This window comes from Cydia pomonella, chromosome 2, assembly GCF_033807575.1.
Source record: "Cydia pomonella isolate Wapato2018A chromosome 2, ilCydPomo1, whole genome shotgun sequence".
Lineage (NCBI taxonomy): Eukaryota > Metazoa > Arthropoda > Insecta > Lepidoptera > Tortricidae > Cydia > Cydia pomonella.
The window spans coordinates 10195256-10212710 of record NC_084704.1 but is presented as its reverse complement, the minus strand read 5'-3'; the positions used below and the strand labels follow the sequence as shown (position 1 = coordinate 10212710).

General features: G+C 35.5%; 1 protein-coding gene across 1 annotated transcript in view; it reads right to left on the bottom strand.

Annotated features, from left to right (window-relative positions):
- The window catches only part of LOC133515651 (uncharacterized), a 40588-nt gene extending 23340 nt beyond the window's left edge, over nt 1–17248 (bottom strand). Inside the window, exons 1-8 of the mRNA XM_061848221.1 lie at nt 17058–17248; nt 11337–11472; nt 7108–7336; nt 6722–6878; nt 4987–5376; nt 4324–4610; nt 3493–3797; nt 1472–1621 (exon numbers count right to left, since the gene is read on the bottom strand). Coding sequence (XP_061704205.1) covers nt 1472–1621; nt 3493–3797; nt 4324–4610; nt 4987–5376; nt 6722–6878; nt 7108–7336; nt 11337–11472; nt 17058–17123 — 1720 coding nt within the window. The 5' untranslated portion in view covers nt 17124–17248. The remainder of the gene's footprint in view (nt 1–1471; nt 1622–3492; nt 3798–4323; nt 4611–4986; nt 5377–6721; nt 6879–7107; nt 7337–11336; nt 11473–17057) is intronic.
- Nucleotides 17249–17455: the final 207 nt, after the last annotated feature.

Genomic DNA, 17455 nt, shown 5'->3' with positions numbered 1-17455 from the left:
ATTTTACATGAAAATGTTTTTGTTGGGATTATTTTATCACATGCGAGAATATTTTCATATTATTATTTTTTTTATTAAGGAAAATATCGTGATAAAATCAGACTAATCCTGATGTCTCGTTTTCTCTGCGGGTTATAAGTTTTTTTTTTTACGTCAGTGGCAAACAAACATATGGTCCGCCTGATGGTAAGCAGTCACCGTAGCCTATGGACGCCTGCAAAACCAAGAAGTGAAGTGTACTTTACTTGGCAGTCGCTTTCTTGGTACGGCACCAACTCGTATTAGTTAGGATGCAATCCGAAAACATAAAGGAAGAGTACAGGAAGGTAACTATTTAAAATCCCTGTTAAACAATGGGTAGGTAAAAACGCTAAACTGTATGTAGGTACATAGTTTGAAATAAGTATAATATCTTCAAGTTCATTAAATCATTACAAATTTTTATTGCTGAATTAACAGATTACTATTAAAATTCATCGTAATACCTATAAGATCTAAGTAAACTTTCGTAACTATATATCTTCTCCTAGGTTAGTCTAATTACCTATGAATTACATACTAAAATAAAATTGTATTTAATTGAGTAAATGTAATTAAATAAGTTTTGTTCATGACTAGACCTCAATCGTACTTTCGGCTTTACCAAAAATAGTGTTCTTCCTGGAAGTTTCTTCTTTTATCCACTTTTCATCTTCTTATTAAGTTTTGTGGTTAATTTTTTAAATTTTTTTCGTCTTATTTTATTTCGTCCATGCTTGGCATTTTTTTTTGCTATTTTGGGTGGACTTTTTGACGATGTCCGTATTCCAATGAGGAATTTAGATAACTTCATGCTCAACAATTCTTCTGTGTCCGTAAAGTCCGTATCTCTGACTGCACGAGTTGAGATTTCTATTTCTGTGACTGGGTGTTCAATGCATGGCCTATAATCTGTGTTAAAAAGTAATACTTATCACTGAGTTATAAAAAATGTGTACTTCAGACTGTGGTTAACCGTTTATAATATTTAATAAAAGTAAAACATAGCTTAACCAATAAAAATCAGGCCAGTGTCTGAGAAGAAAACGTTTTTTACCGGATCCCTTTGTTAAGCATATTTATTGAAAGTCATAATGTAATGATAGTCATATTATCATTAGTACTCTGAAACCGTTAACTTTTCAGGTATTTCCTTAGGTTTTCCTTTAGATAGGTTAGGTTAGATTAAGTTTGTTTTATGGCAATCCTGAAAAGTTACGCGTTTCTGAGAAAAACTAAATTATCGCTAACGAAAATGCGGACAAACAATACATTATGACTTAAAACTTTATGGGGAACAATGAGACCCGTTTTTTTACTCGTGGTATGTTGTACTCGTACTAATGAAGATTTTAAATATAACAGATGTGCCGTACTGTGACTTTACCAGAGTTTGTCATATACCACCATCTTGACAATATAAGGTACATATCATAAAGTAGACATTTCTTACTCGTTTTGTGGTCACAATTATACTCGTGAACGTCGCAAGTGTCAAGAAAGAGGCGTGCGGTGCGGTTGTCCGGCGCGATGCCGTACACCGGCGCACCGTCGTGCGCGCATGACACCGCCAGTGCGCAGTGGTCTTGTTCGTCCTTGGCAACTCAAAAGTTTAATGAGTTTAATGAGCCAATCAATTATCAGAAAGCAAGTTAGTCAGTGAGTTTATTCTATTAGCAGAAATGTTTTTAAGGCCAGAGTACCCGGATTCGTGTGCATTGATATGCATGTGCGCGTGCGCAAAAACGCTGGAGCCGTGTACGCGCATATCACGCAAGCGGTGTGCCATCTCCCAAAGAGATCTGTATATTACAACGCGCACATGCACGTATACGCACAAGTATCCGGTGTGCACAAGCCTTTTGAATTTTGTGTTTCATTGGATTAGGTGCGTATATATTCTTCTCACTTCTTATATAAATATTTATTTTAGATTTGTTGACTTCTTGTGCTGAGATAGGTATCTACCTACTATTTATCTAAAAAGCCAAATGGGTTACTTTTCAATGTATTTTGTACGAGTTAATAATATATGATATTTACTTTTAAGTGCGTCGAAGCCCAGCGAAATATCATTAAAGCTGAAAATTTAATAATGTTTGTTTTGAATAATATTAGTACATTACGATACAAGTGCGAAAAATAGGAAATTCGAAACGAGTGGCGATAAATTAAATCACGACCGAAAGGGAGTGTTTTAAATCGATACGAGTTGCGAATTACCTATTCGCACATGTATCGTACAACGATTTACAGTACATATGGCCCTTTAATTGTTCCACATAGTTACGTAATACGCTAATTTTCGCACTAGTGCGGTAAAGTAGCACCATATGTACTGTAAAATATATTATAATACGTAATTGCGCTCAAACCAACATGAATGTGTTAAAATATCTATACTTACTAAGAGTTATCCTGTGTATCATAATAACCATTCAAATCCTTTGTACTTTTCATTAAGCCTTTTTTATCTAACTTAATACAATAAAAATGCTGCGGCTGCCGGTTGCATTATATTTTTATGCCCACTCAATCATATATGCTTATAATTGTGACGGTTACCATAAAATACAACGGTTTTCGGCTAAGATATAACAATAAACCAACACATTGTATTCACACGCACCTATGTTTGAAATGCTTTTTATGGCTATGTGCCTAGAAAAACCAGCTATAAAAAAACATCACAAGGTGAGTAGTGATGTTTCGTCGGTGTAAATAAATTTAACTAATATTTGTAAGTCTGTTAGTGTGTGTGTGTTTGTTAGTGTGTGTGTGTGTGTTGGTGTGTTTTGTCTGCTATGCAGTTTGGCAGATAAGCGATCATAGCCGATGTAATTTCTCTTTTATAAATAAATTAAATTAAAAGTATGCAGGTTTTTTATTCGAAAATTAAAAAAACAAATATATACTTATTTTTATAATAAACTTATGAGTAAAGTACTAAAAAACTTTAAGCTAATTCAATTAGCTGGTACCCCGGCAGCTCTAGGCCGTCATAGATTTAGTTAATCGAAATATGTCGAGTTTGGCCTGGTAGTGGATCAGTCTAATCTCTTTGCCAATAAAACAACGTTTCATAACTCAGGAATCTAATTACCTAGCTAAGATTTGATTACATAAAGACGGGCCTCATAGCCAGTATAAAAATACACACTTAATAATAACCTCATTCATAATAGTGTAAGGCTAATCGGGATGATAAGGGACAGCGTATTGAGTGGTTTGATAAAAAGTGTGTTTCGTGTACTACAAAAAAGGTGCAAATAAAAGACTCCACTCCCTCTAGTCACGGTAAACCCTATTAACTTTACAACACACAATATAATAACTCAATCAAAACATTTCATTTTATCATATCGACATTTTACACATTATGCCTCGTACAATTTCTTCAACTAAAAAATATGGTTACATAATATATAATTATCCTAAAATTTCAATTATTAATCTAATATTTTGTACATTTTCAATTGACTAGCATAGGAGCATTAGCATCATTACCCGACTTCTTTTTGAAAGCATTGATCAAAAAGTCATCAGCGAAAATCTTTCGATTTCCCTTGTAAAAGGCTTCTATTTCTACCAATGTCTTGTTTTCTGTTTCAGGTAGGTAGAAATATAGATACAAACTACCAAGGAAGCCAAATATGGCATAAATTGTAAATGCACCACTGAGATGAAATGTTGACTCTATGTTGTAGTTGGTCTTAGTTGCAACAAAGAGCATGACATAACTCAACGCTGCAGCTATGCCTGTCGCCATTCCGCGACTCCTGGAAACCAAATACAAATTAATTAATAAAGCTTATAAATAAACAATTATTTCTACATTTCCTTTATTATTACCATGTTCTTCGAATATACGTAGTAGAGGGTAAATTTTGTAATTTACGTTCATTTCAAAATCGTTCATAATCGTGTTTATAATGATCAGAGGGCATAGCCAAGATGCCAATAGTTTGCGCCGTAGCGAACGAAACGTTAAATAATGTATCTCTATCACTCTTCCATATAAGTGTGACAGGGAGATATTAGCGTTTCGTTCGCTACGGCGCAAACGATTGGCATCTCGGCTAGCCCCTCTGGGTTAGTTTCAAACCAATTTTTGCGACTCAAGTGTGTTAAGTTTTGTCGGTTGGATATTCTTATTAGTTATAAAAGTAGAATTTTTTTTTCCGGATCCAAACACCAAACACCACTATGGTATACGATTTTAATCCCAACTACTACATACTTACAATCTAATAACAATACTTAAATATGATCAAATCGTAGCGCTAAATAGTACGAAATACATACCTAAAAGGAAACACTTCAGACAGTACAACCCAAGGTATTCCCAGACTTGTGAAACACACTAGCATCATGAACAGCACTACTGGGAGAGTGTCCGTGGCCTCGGGGAACGTGTGAGGTTCGTAAGAGAAGAGGTCTCGCGGCAGGTTCGTCCCCGCGTATATGCTGATGAAGAGACTGCAAAGAGCTGTTGCCGACAGGGAGCCTATGACCAACTTGCGTTTGCCAATTAATTTAACTATTACTGCTGATAGCAAGTTCATGACAATGAATACTGCGCCGACTAGAACCTGAAAATAAATGGTAAATAAAAAATGGTAAAATGTTAGTAAATGTCATTCAATAATACCCCAGAGAGTTGATTGTAATAGAGAGGTAAAGCCTAAGAAAAACACGCGCCCTTTAGTTTCACATCAAAGACAGATGGCGCTGTAGTGCGCCACATGTTTTGCGGTCACTGAATTGTCAAACGTCAACTTCTGACAATTAGAGTTACCGCATAATGTATGGAGCTGTACAGCGCTGAAAGACAGACTCTGGCTGACTGTCTGTGACTCACTAATATGGAAGAGTGATAGAGAGAGATAACTATACGCTACGCTACGGAGCTTGAACGATTGGCCTCTTGTCTACGCACCCAGTTGAAAATAATATCGTAAGACTCACCACTATAGTTTTCGTCTCGTACTTCATCCCTAGCGCCTTGCAGAAATTAATCATATTCGGCCTGATTGGCATGAGTCCGCTAAACAGGTAGAATAGGAAATATGCCATCACTAGGGCGAACGGTCTCATAGTCTCTTTCACTAGAAAAACGTGCTTGTATTTAAGTACAATCCTCTTAATGAGGGGCGCCGTCATGTGTTCACACGGAAGGGCAGTTTTGTCTTCTTTAAGGCATATAACACATTGGTGGATAGCGTCGTTATATTTGAGGAGCTGGTCGAATTCTTTCTTGACGTCTTCTGGTTCGCACCATCCTCGGAGCCGGCAGAGCGACCGCAGGGCCTCTTTCTGCCTCCCTTTAGAAAGCAGCCATATCGGAGTCTCGGGTACCTAAAAATCAACAATAACCGAATTTTAATAACTATTTATGTTTTGTATTTACTGTTTATACCTAGTTACGAGCACACAAAAAAAAATGTCTTTCCATTTGCAATTTATGTTTTATCTTACCAATTTGTATAAAAGCAGGCGCCAATTAGGCTGATTATAAGTAGAAAACCAAAAGCTTGGCTATTAATAATAAAGGATATACATATGCTATAACTATTGGCTTTAGCCCCCTGCACGCTTCTTAAGGGTACGGGACCACATGGTCCCGAGATGTGGTAAGGCATACCATAAATAGAATTAGTATTACACGAACTTACAACTAAGTATATTAGTACTGAATGATGCCATTCATTTTGGCAATGTCAACAAGAAAGGCCCGAACCTTAATACTTACCTAATAGGTGAGAGTAGCTTTCAGTGCGATTTTAATAATAAACAACGTTTGAGATATAGAATGTAAGTAGATGCTAGATGGTAAATGACGAAGTTACAAAAAGAATGGGTTTTTGTTTTATCCGAGCTTTAGCTTAAATGCAATGTCGACTGTAGCAACAGGAAGCAAGATGCGTGGGTAAGCGTTACAATTGCGTAAGTTTTGCCAAGGTATGAAGTGCTTTTGGTTAGGTTTAATTAGCGATTTCAAAATGACCCCGCTTTTGAAGTTACCCCAATGCACCGTACTACTTTCTTTACTATCATACTTACTAAATTCCTGATCGCGTAATGCAATGTGACACTGAGTTATTTACGTGATTGATTAATAAATCAAGGTAATCGGACGAGGTCAGGTGATTCTCATAATCTTAATTCCGTATTGCTCTTAATCACTAGTATCACGCGCATCATCAATATATAAAACTACGTTTTTGAGTAATAGGGAAAAATAATAATAAGAGTATTTTTGTTTTATGACTGTAGGTATAATGTTACGAAGTTGTATATGAATATTATGAATACTAATAGTTATACTTAGTTTTTTAGGATTTGAAAATTCTTTGCAGCAATAAGTACCAATTAGGATATTTATCGAAATAATGTCAAGTAGCATGACTTATTACTCACTTCTTTTTGCCGCATCTACATTCACGTGCCTCACGTACAACCTCATGTTTACGCCTGCAGAGTCCGGCAGCATCGTGCACAGCAGGTAATACAGAAACATGGAATGGGCATCGTTGATAGGATCCCTTTAATGATATGTCACGTCTACAGTATACTTACTAAAAGTACGACCAGCGTGCTACCATGCCACCATGGCAGCATCGTGCGGGGTAGGACAGAAACATGCCAGTCGGCGTTGTCAGGATCCCTTTTACTGGCGAGTCATATTCTACAGTATACTTACAAACAGCACGACCAGCATGGTAGTCAGTGGTACAGCGAGTGACACGAGCGCCGCCTGCCGCCACGGCAGCACTGTGCCCAGCAGGTACGACAGGAACATGCCGGTCGACGTGAAACTGTTGGTTAGCGTTGTCAGGATCCCTCTTACTGACGAGTCGCTGTAAATGTAAAATGTCTATGTTGAAATGTTTGTTGGAATATTATTCTGTATGACAAAAAAGCTTATAAATACAAGTCTACAGGTGTAGGAACTAATCAATACCTATAGAGCGTGTCGAACGTCGAACGCGATTGATACACGGGTTGAGAAACATTTACAACAATTGCGTCTTAGAAAAAAGTAAAGGGGACATAAATTTTATAAAAAAAGGCGTATTTGTCTCTCACCTAACTTCACCAACGTACGTAATAGAGGGAGCTTCCATGATGCCCGTACCGATGCCCAACAATGCATTCGCAATAAACAGCGAGGGCACATCCCAGGCGTAATACATGAGCAGCCACGCGATGAGGTGAGGTATGTTAACCAGGAACAGGGCCTTTTTTCGTCCGAAGTGGTCCAGGAGCGGTCCGGAGAATATACTTCCGAGCGGCTGGCAGAGGAACGCCATTCCACCTGAAAAATTTAGAATACTAATTATATTTAAGATATTCGCTTCAGCACTGTGCCCAGCACTTCCGAAACATTTACAAGATTTATACCTAACCAATCCTGAATCAACTAAAGATATAAAAAAATACTTGTTATCATCTAATAACCATGAACATATTTTATAAAGGATAACATTAGAATAATATTAATGTAACATGCGTACAATATTATAACATAACTAAATTCTTAGTGCATTAGTCCGAACTCTGGCTGTAAACAAGCCATCTTTGGCTTAGCAGTTAAGAAATAAGAAACTCTGCGATTAATTTAATGTTTAGAACTTTAATAAATAAAAAAAAAAAAAAAAAAAGATATTTTTTTTACTGAAAGGCCAGAGTAGATTACATAAGGCATCTAAAAATACTCTAGCAAGTAATAAAATAATCCGTCGTCACGTGGAGCACCAAAGTAAATAGACATATTATGATACGGTGTTACTGTCTCCTAAGGTTTCATACTTAACATTTTTGTTCATGCGTCGGAATCGGAATGGAACACAAAAGAAAATTTACCATTTTCACTATCATTATAGTCAGCTACATTAAGTATTAATATTATGTACCATCAATACCAAAAATACACTAGGTTTTACTCACACTCCAAGAGTGCAAATCTAATTTAGCAAGAATATCTCTCAGTTATCAATTAAAAGAGTATTGACCTGTAGGTCATGGATACGGGCAGTCAGTGCTCCAGAAAGTAGCTTTATCTTTTTCTTAACTGTTATACTCTGTCGCTAATTAATTTAATACTACATACTTTTTACTTTATCACCTAAATGGAAAACGGAGTTGATAAAGCAAAAAAAAAAAACTACGTGACAATGACCAAAAGTTGGATCAGTAAGACAACAATATTAATAAACTGGTTTATACAGAAATTAATTAATTTATTAGAAAACACAATATGAGCACCATTGAGTCTTAAAAGGTATGTAAACAAGTAGAAAAACAATACCTACGTAATACATGTTTCCAACTTAGCTATTTATTTCAGCCAGTTGCACCAAAGATAATTTGAAATACAGGCGTATTGTCAAAGAATACTTTGTATCGCCGTAAATTTACTGCCATCTTTCGACACATAATTAAAACTTTTACAACGCCATTTGACTTTGATCCTTATTCTTTCACTGATATGTGTTGAATTTGTTAAATATCAAAATGTGGCCCCATATAATAGATCAAAGGCCAAAGGTATAGCAGAATCGTTTCGAGCGATAGCGCCATAACCTTTAGGAAGTGCCCGGTAAGAGGGGGTCATTTTTTGATATTTAAAAAATTGAATACATATCAGTGAAAAAATAAGGATCAAAGTCATATTGTGTTCTAAAAGTTTTAATTATGTGTCGAAAGATGGCAGTAAATTTACGTCGTTACAAAATTTTCTTTGACAATGCACCTCTATTTAAGATTCTCTTTGGTTGCACTAATCGCACTTGACAGACTGATCATGAAACCTCCTATTGAAAACAAAATGTGAACGCTTCAACGGTAACGGTTTGGTGAGACTGGCCCTAAATACTGTTTGATTATTGGAAGTGTGGGAATTTGTAGGAACATGTAAGAAAAGATACTCGTATTACCTAATTATCTACTTACCTATCTTACCCAACTAAGTAAGTAATTACCAATCATTTTAAATAAATATACCTAATTGTATTATGTAATTTGAAGTAAATATATTTATCATGGTTTGAAATCATATCATCTCTGTATACAGTGGCGTTTGGTTTCATTACATATTCGAGGTCTGAGTCCGAACCAGGCCATGCGTAGAAGACACTGACATGGCTTCTCCACCGGAAGCAATCTGACACCCAAGAATACTTTGCGCACTCAAACATAATATTGGACTCAAGTTACCTAATCAATGGATAATCTGGATTAGTTTGCGGTTCAGTTTTCGTTTGCGTTCGGTAATAATTTTGTTGATTGTTGCAATTATTCTGACAGCTTCAATCAATAAAGTTATACTGCATTCTACTTTTGCCTTGTCATGATGGAAAATCTAGGCGCAACAATACTGGCCTTCCTTCCTGGTTATACGTATAAATCGTATGTGTATAACCTGTTAAAATACTTATGAGAGATTTCTTCTGGATATGTAGTAATGAAAATGAATTATTGAAATCGATTTATAGGTGTTGTGCGTAGGTATAATGTTCTGAAGAATAATAGTATTATGGAATAATATTTATATTAATAAATTGCTCTGACAATTAGCTTAAGATAATTATATGTAATACTCTCTTACTATTCATAAGTGCTTGTTGTTAGGCCTACAGGAATAAAGTATATTTGAACTGAACTGAACTGGACTGAACTGAATAAATGCCAACTTAACACCTACAAAATAAATTAGCTAAATATATGCCTAAGACTAGTTTTAATCTAACAACCGGTCACTGGTGTTTCAAGGATATGTAAAAATTTACATTACATTATTTTGCTATTGGTTCCGTCTTTTACTACGCTTAAATTGTACTTGGTATAGTATTTCTGTTGCGACCCCTTGCATAGTATACACATATATAATACTTTAGGAGATATATTTAATCGCTAACTTTAAATTCTAATAGAAAAGTTGTTACTATAAACTGAAATAGCCGTCATATACAAAAAGAAGTGACCAAGGCCTCCAATGCCCAACGCTGGGATCAAATAGACTAAGAGCTAGCCCCGAAAAATGGTACATGATAATGAGAGCATCGAAATTTGATAGTTCGTATCTATAGGTACTAGTTATTCTTATTATTGGATTCAGGCTCCTGGCAGCCCATTTACCGGTGACGGTCACAATGATAGGCCAGCAAAACTTTTTAGTTGGAAAATAGGAATGCCAAAGAATGAGGAAGGTTCCGAAGTTGTCTCATTTCTAAAGGGCTAGTCTTTTATTTTATCGTTAGACTAAATAACATTACAGGATGATGAGACACTTACACTTACTTGGAGAAATAACATTACGCATTATTGCGGAAAGGAAAACCGCAGGTGAAGAAAATGTATAACATTAGATGTGATCCGGCTTTTGTATTTCCCAACAGAAACCTCTGGTAATGTTTTATTTGAATTAAATACATAATTTCCTTCAATATACCCAGACCACCACACCCAAAGCTCTTATAACTTGCTTCCTTCAAGTGGCTTTCATTCTTTGACATCTACTAATGAACAGCTGCCAGGTGAACTGATCTATTAATAAGGTTAGTATAGCAAACTAACTGTCAAGTTTCGCTGCTCTAATTATTATGTGAGTACCATTTTCCAGAGCTAGCTTTCCGTCTAGAACCAGATTTTTCTGCCTTTAGTTCCAGAAATAAAACAAATCAGAGTATTTAATACTATAATTTAATTTGTTCCCTAGTCGTCTAATGCTATCTATAATTTTGCTGCGGTAATCTCTAGTAAAGCACTCACGCTAGACCGGGCCGGGGCCGAGTCGGAGGTTCCGGCGCTTCGTTTTCTATGGAAAGCACCACGTGATTACAGATCAGCCGTCATGATTACCGATCTCGGATGCCTCGGCCCGGCCCCGGCCCGGTCTAGCGAGAGTCATCCTTTATGACATAATATAACCTAAATTGATTGAAAACCTCGTGATACAGTGTGGCATAAAAGATAAGAAAGAAGAATCGTATAAAAAAGTTTAGGTGCAGCGGGGTATAATGGGTCCTTTTTGATGCAAGAGTTATAGTTGCATAATTGTCACTTTAAATTATCAGTTAAAAATCTACAAAGAATAATTATATACGTAAAAAATATGTAGTTTGTTAGAAATAGTATAAGGGATTTAATTAGTTGGCCTATAGTTATAGCTGGCAAAAAAGTTTTGAGATGAAATCTCAACAAAAATCTCTTTTAAATATTATTATTTGCTCTTGGCTAAAAACGACTTGAAAAGATAGGAGTAGAACTGAGAGGCGAATAAGAAAATATATTGACATAATAAAATAGTGTCTTACCAAACCATGAGGCTTGTTTCTCGTTGATAGAGAGACCCTCCTTGGCGTCCAGTACTTCTGGCAGGACCATTGTCACGAAGCTTATGGACATGCCGAGGCCCACTAGTAGCAGGTCCAGCGCCAGACATGCTAACACCTGGAATATAATGACAATAAAAAACTACTATACATCCGTGCCTCACAACTATGCTCCTAATAAGTGGGCAATAATGAAAGTTCATTTAGAAATGACGCAGTGAAAGAAAACGTTTAATGTTTAAAATTATTAACTTAGATTTGAAAATTGTATGTTGAAGACAATATTTATTTAGTATGAAAAATAAGAAATCTAAAGAGTTAATAAATTTTTAAATAGTTATTGAACAAAAGTGTCATCGTTTGAGAAGTACAATACATGTTTTACTTATTTGCTCGTGTTAGAGGAAACAGCCGGTATAAATTATACGTCCCTTTTTCAAGCTCACACCATTTGACATTTGGGGAGCTCGAGAACCTCTAAATCTACGTTCTCTTTGAAAATAGGGTGTAAGGTAACATTAAAGCTTATTCAGTTCTACATAAAAAAAGTCCTAGATATCTTTGCGGAAAAAATACATCTTGTTATAAAAAATACTTGCTGAACCCCGATTAAGCGCTATTTTCTAAATAGGAAATTTGTATAAATATGAATTCCAAATTTAATTTACATACATACAACAATTCTGTACTGTTCCAGAGATTTCGAGGTTTGTCCTATTCCAATTGTGCTAAACGAGAATGATGTCTTTCAACAGCGACAAATTAAAATCGTACTTGTGTCACTTGTGTGCTCAATGAAAAAAAGTAACAAAGAAATCCTATACCAGCAGACGACCTTCGGTATTAATCTCAAAACGTCAAAAAAAAAAAAACAAACTTATATGTACCTACTGCACAACCGCCATGCATAACCACTGTCATTCAAAAATTCCTTGAAGGAAAAATGGGCCGTGTACTGGTCAGGTTGATCCCACCCGTAAAGAAAATATGTAAGAAGAAGCAGTACTGCGCTTCTCAAGGTAACGGAAGACATCAGGCGAGGCATGGAGAGGCAAATGGTCACGGTGCTTATTCTTATTGACTTTTCTAACGCGTTTAATACCGTTGACCATGGCATTCTACTTGCTTTGCTCATACATATGAGTATGTCTGAAATAGCCCTTAACTGGTTTGCTGCCTACTTGTGAGGCCGCCAGCAGTCCGAGTTGACCGGCCTTTGTCTGACTGGTGTGATCTGGCGACTGGCGTGCCTCAAGGTGGTATCTTATCTCCACTTCTTTTTTCTACCTGTATTTTTTCTTTTGTGCAATAAAGATTAAATAAATAAATAAACGCGTTTTCCCTAGTTGAAAGTAATTGTAACTAAAATTGTAATAATAATTAGTGAAAAATAGTTTTCACCAAAACACTTTGCAAAAGCTAGTTTTGACAAAAAAATCCACTTAAAGACTTAAAACTAGAGATCACTAAGACGTTTCGAAATCTAGTACTATCTAGTGACGACGCGTTTTCACGCGTATAATTGTATTGCTGTGAAGCTCGCACACGCACTGTGACATTGACAAGCAAGCGCCATCATGGGCGGGACAGCACTATAATTATGCACGTGCAATTGAGATAGCAACAGGCAGGTCAATGTACGAAAATCTGTATGAAAAGCGTCTCAACTTTACCACTTTATCGGCATTGATTTATATATCCATGCCAAATTGCAGCTTTGCACTTACAACCACGGAGCAAAACCTCGACCGGAGAGACGGACAGAAACGGCCATGGCAAAACTATAAGGGTTCCTAGTTGACTACGGAATCCTACAAAATGCAGCGTTCATAGTTTTTTGAAGCGTAATTAAAAGAGTTTAAAGTTCGATGACCGATTGATCGGTGATTAACCTATTAATATAAGTTTTCATCTACGAGTTATAAGGACGATGAGTTCAATAAGGTAATATTAAACTTTCTTTTCGGCTCTGATAAACCTATTAACAATGACTGTTGTTCGATTGTAATTAAATTACTGAACAATTGGTATGCATCAAACAGAAAACCGATTAATATCTATTAGAGGTCAATTGATAGAGCCAAGGTAAAGGACAGACTCACGACCGGTTCGTCAACTGGTTGTCAGATCAAGGGCTTCTTTGCCCTGCTTAGGGAAGTTACAAATACATAAACCAACAATTTAATAGGTAAAGGAAAACTTACTTAAATAAATGAATTATTTATTTTTAATTACTTATTTTTTTATTTGTTTACGGAAGCACGGGTGGCAATCTAAAAATAATTATTCTTGTAGTTTTGCGTATTTTACACGCATCGCTTTATATTATTTTTCTAAGGAATAATGTGTAGGTACCTTTTTTGACTAGATACTACTATGAATAAATTTAATACATAGATACCTAAGTAATGAAATAACTTGAAGGGTGAACAGCAATAAAATGTATACATTAAGCACAGAATTTTAAATTTAGATAAGTGTACTGCATTTAACTCCACTGTTTAGAGTTCTGTAGTCAATTAGGAACCCTTATAGTCTCGGCATGTCCGTCTGTCTGTCCATCTGAGGCTTTGCTCTGTGACAAACTTTTTTTAGGTTAGGTTAAGGTACATGTAAAGCGAAGATTTTTTTTACTTCAATTCTCTAGTGTGGGTTTTCGTTGGATACAAAATAAACGTCTTCAAATACTGATTTTCTATCAAGTTAATATTTATGTAAATAATAGCTGTGAAAAGAAAAATGTGTCCATTCCCACCCTCCAATGAAAACTATAGTGAATATGACCAGTTAAACCGTTTTTGAGCTATTGCAAAAAATCTTTCCTTCTTAGTGAAAACACGTGCAAAGCGCTGCGAAGGTAGTTGTGATATAAGTGATGTACATTGTGCATTGCATGATATTTACTGATAGCCCTTGTAAATGAAAGTTACGGGGAAGCGGTTGATTTGATGGACTCTTTTGTAATTGATGTTTTCAATGTACAACACAGATTTAATGACTAACGTTAAGTATGCAAGTTTTTATTATTCAATTACCGGTTTTGAAACTAGTTAGGTTGACAACATTTACAACTTTTTAAAAATGACGTTTACTTTTTATAAATTAACTTTAATATTTATGCCATAGTTTAACTTTCTTGTAATATTTTTATATCCGATATCGAAATTAGATTACTTACCTATAGGGAGACGCAGGATCCATGGTTTTTGTTCCTGATAGTAGAAGTCTGGTTTGTTTTAAATATGCTACAGCACGCAATTTAAGACGATTTGAAGGTAAAACTAACATTTTAAACATTAGGCAAGAGTGGTAGGCATCATCTGTCAATACGCTGCTAAATTGAACGGAATTGATGGAGCATTGACCTCTGGACCTTCTACCATTTCACATCTATAAATGGCCATTGTAGATTGTACTATTAACCTATTTATGCCCATCAGACAAATAAAGGTAAGTGGAGGAAACGCCGTAAATACACACATAGAACAGCTTTCGGATGGATACAATTTACCATAATTGTCTTGTTATCTAATAATAATTATTATCTTGATTATCCAGTACTCCAGGTTTTATTGTGTCTTAAGGTATACCTTTCCAAAATGATGTTCTTTGGCTACCTAATTTGACCTAGCGGTAAAAGAGCGCGTGACTTGCAATCCGGAGGTCGCGGGTTCAAACCCCGGCTCGTACCAATGAGTTTTTCGGAACTTATGTACGAAATATCATTTGATATTTACCAGTCGCTTTTCGGTGAAGGAAAACATCGTGAGGAAATCGGACTAATCCCATCAAGGCCTAGTTTACCCTCTAGGTTGGAAGGTCAGATGGCAGTCGCTTCCGTAAAAACTAGTGCCTGCGCCAAATCTTTGGATTAGTTGTCAAGCGAACCCCAGGCCTCCATGAGCCGTGGCAAAATGCCGGGACAACGCGAGGAAGAGGAAGGGCTACCTAATTTGACTTAAACGTTTTTAATAAATTAAATAGTCGTGTATAAATGGAAAAAAAATGCCTGATTTACGTTTATAGAAATAAATTATAGTAAAATCACGTTTCAGAATCTAATTAACGAATTAAGTAATAAATAAATATATATATTTCAGTTTATGGTAACGTAGCAAACCATCTTTATCTAAATGATTCTTACAGAAGCTAAATTGGATTTGGAATTTTACCTGCTGCGTATTGGAATAAAACTAGTTTGGAACTAACAATAATATTTATATTTCTTGTAGTAAGGGCCTATTGATAAGTTTATAATGTTTAAATATTCAATAACCATCAAAAATTTACAGCATAAATCAAGTTATAAATAAACTCAGAGCTATAAAGCTGAGGAATCTTGTTCTTTACATCAATATTAGTAAAAACACAAAAATAAGTTCAACAATTATAGGTCAGGGTATCCATATTTGTCATAAAATTGGAATAGTTTTGCATGTTTATAATTTATATATTGAATAAAATGACATTTTCAAGCATTGAAAATGAAGAACAGAAAATTGACGCTGCCAGTAATACTAATAGAAGCAAGAGCCGAGAACGATAGCCTTTTACCATCAAAATCGAGTGAAAAATAATTGGCGGCATATGAAACTTTTATTCAATGGAAAATCAGCAAAAACTTCCAGTCTTTCTTGGAAAACGTGTTGGTGGCTTACTTCAATGAACTGGCGAATAAGTGCCTACAAAGCCCAGCACGCTTTGGTGCAATTATTCGATGTTAAAAGTGTAAGCCACCATGTTGAGAATTGTACTTTTACTGTTTTGACAAAAGTAAATCTAATTTATAAGTTTTGTTTTTTCCTCGTAAGTGTGTTCCCACTTCGGCTTTCTTATTGCGCGCTCGCTTACCTACAGCTCGCGCGCACAATATCGCCTCGTGTGTAATGACCAACTTAGCACACTTGTATCATAATGTACTAGTTTATTTATTATGTTTTTGTTTATTGTAGGTTTTAATTTTAGTTTTGTAGGTAGTTTTAATTTTAGGTTACATTTTATTTTAAGTTTGTTAATTTTTAAGTGTGTTTTTGGTTTTAATAAAACTTAACTAATATATATATATAAACTAAGAAAGAAACATTATACATACATATATATTTAAAGTCTGTGTAAATAATTTAACATAACTTGGTCGATAAATTAAATACATATTTTTCCATAGCAACAATTGTAAGGAATGTTTACAAAACACTAATATCAACATGATATGTTTGCCAGTCGCTTTTCGGTGAAGGAAAAAATTGTGAGGAAACCGGACTAATCTCAACAAGGCCAAATTTTACCCTCTGGGTTGGAAGGTCAGATGGCAGTCGCTTTTGTAAAAACCACTGCCTATGCCAAATCTTGGGATTAGTTGTCGAGCGGACCCCAGGCTCCCATGAGCCGTGACAATATGCCGGGACAAAACGCTAGGAAGAAGACAGATACGGAACCATAATACATTGTGTGATACGTACTTGGTAGATTATTATTTAATTTTCCATCCATTCATATTAGGTACATGTACAAAAAAAAAGTGGCTGTGACATAAACGGACAGACAGACGGACATGACGAATCTATAAGGGTTCCGTTTTTTGCCATTTGGCTACGGAACCCTAAAAAGCAAAGCGTTGTATACACGAGATCGTGTTACGTTAACCTACGCAATTAAATAAAGGAATTATTAATAAAATAAATCATTTAAAATTAATATACACACCTGTGAGCCGACAACTCTCGTCCTGCTGATCGGAGATTTGTTTTCACGTATCTGTGATTGTGTCATTTTTTCGTTGTAAATACCACTTCACACCAAATCTCGCACACTTCCAACAACGTCTGACTTGTTTAACTTATTCTATGTGCAATTAAACCATACTAAATATAATATACTTTATTGCGCACTCGACATTTACCGAACAATAACAGTTATCTAAGCTATATTTGCAATAACAAAATTAAGGCGGGCACTTCTGAGACATTTAAAAAATACTTATGTCATTAATTAAAACGTGCGTTGTCTTATTAATACAGATTTATTTATATCGAGCGTTTTTGTAGTTCTTGGTCAAACCTGTTAAATTATTTTATGACTTTAGTGGTCAATAAATTAATTCC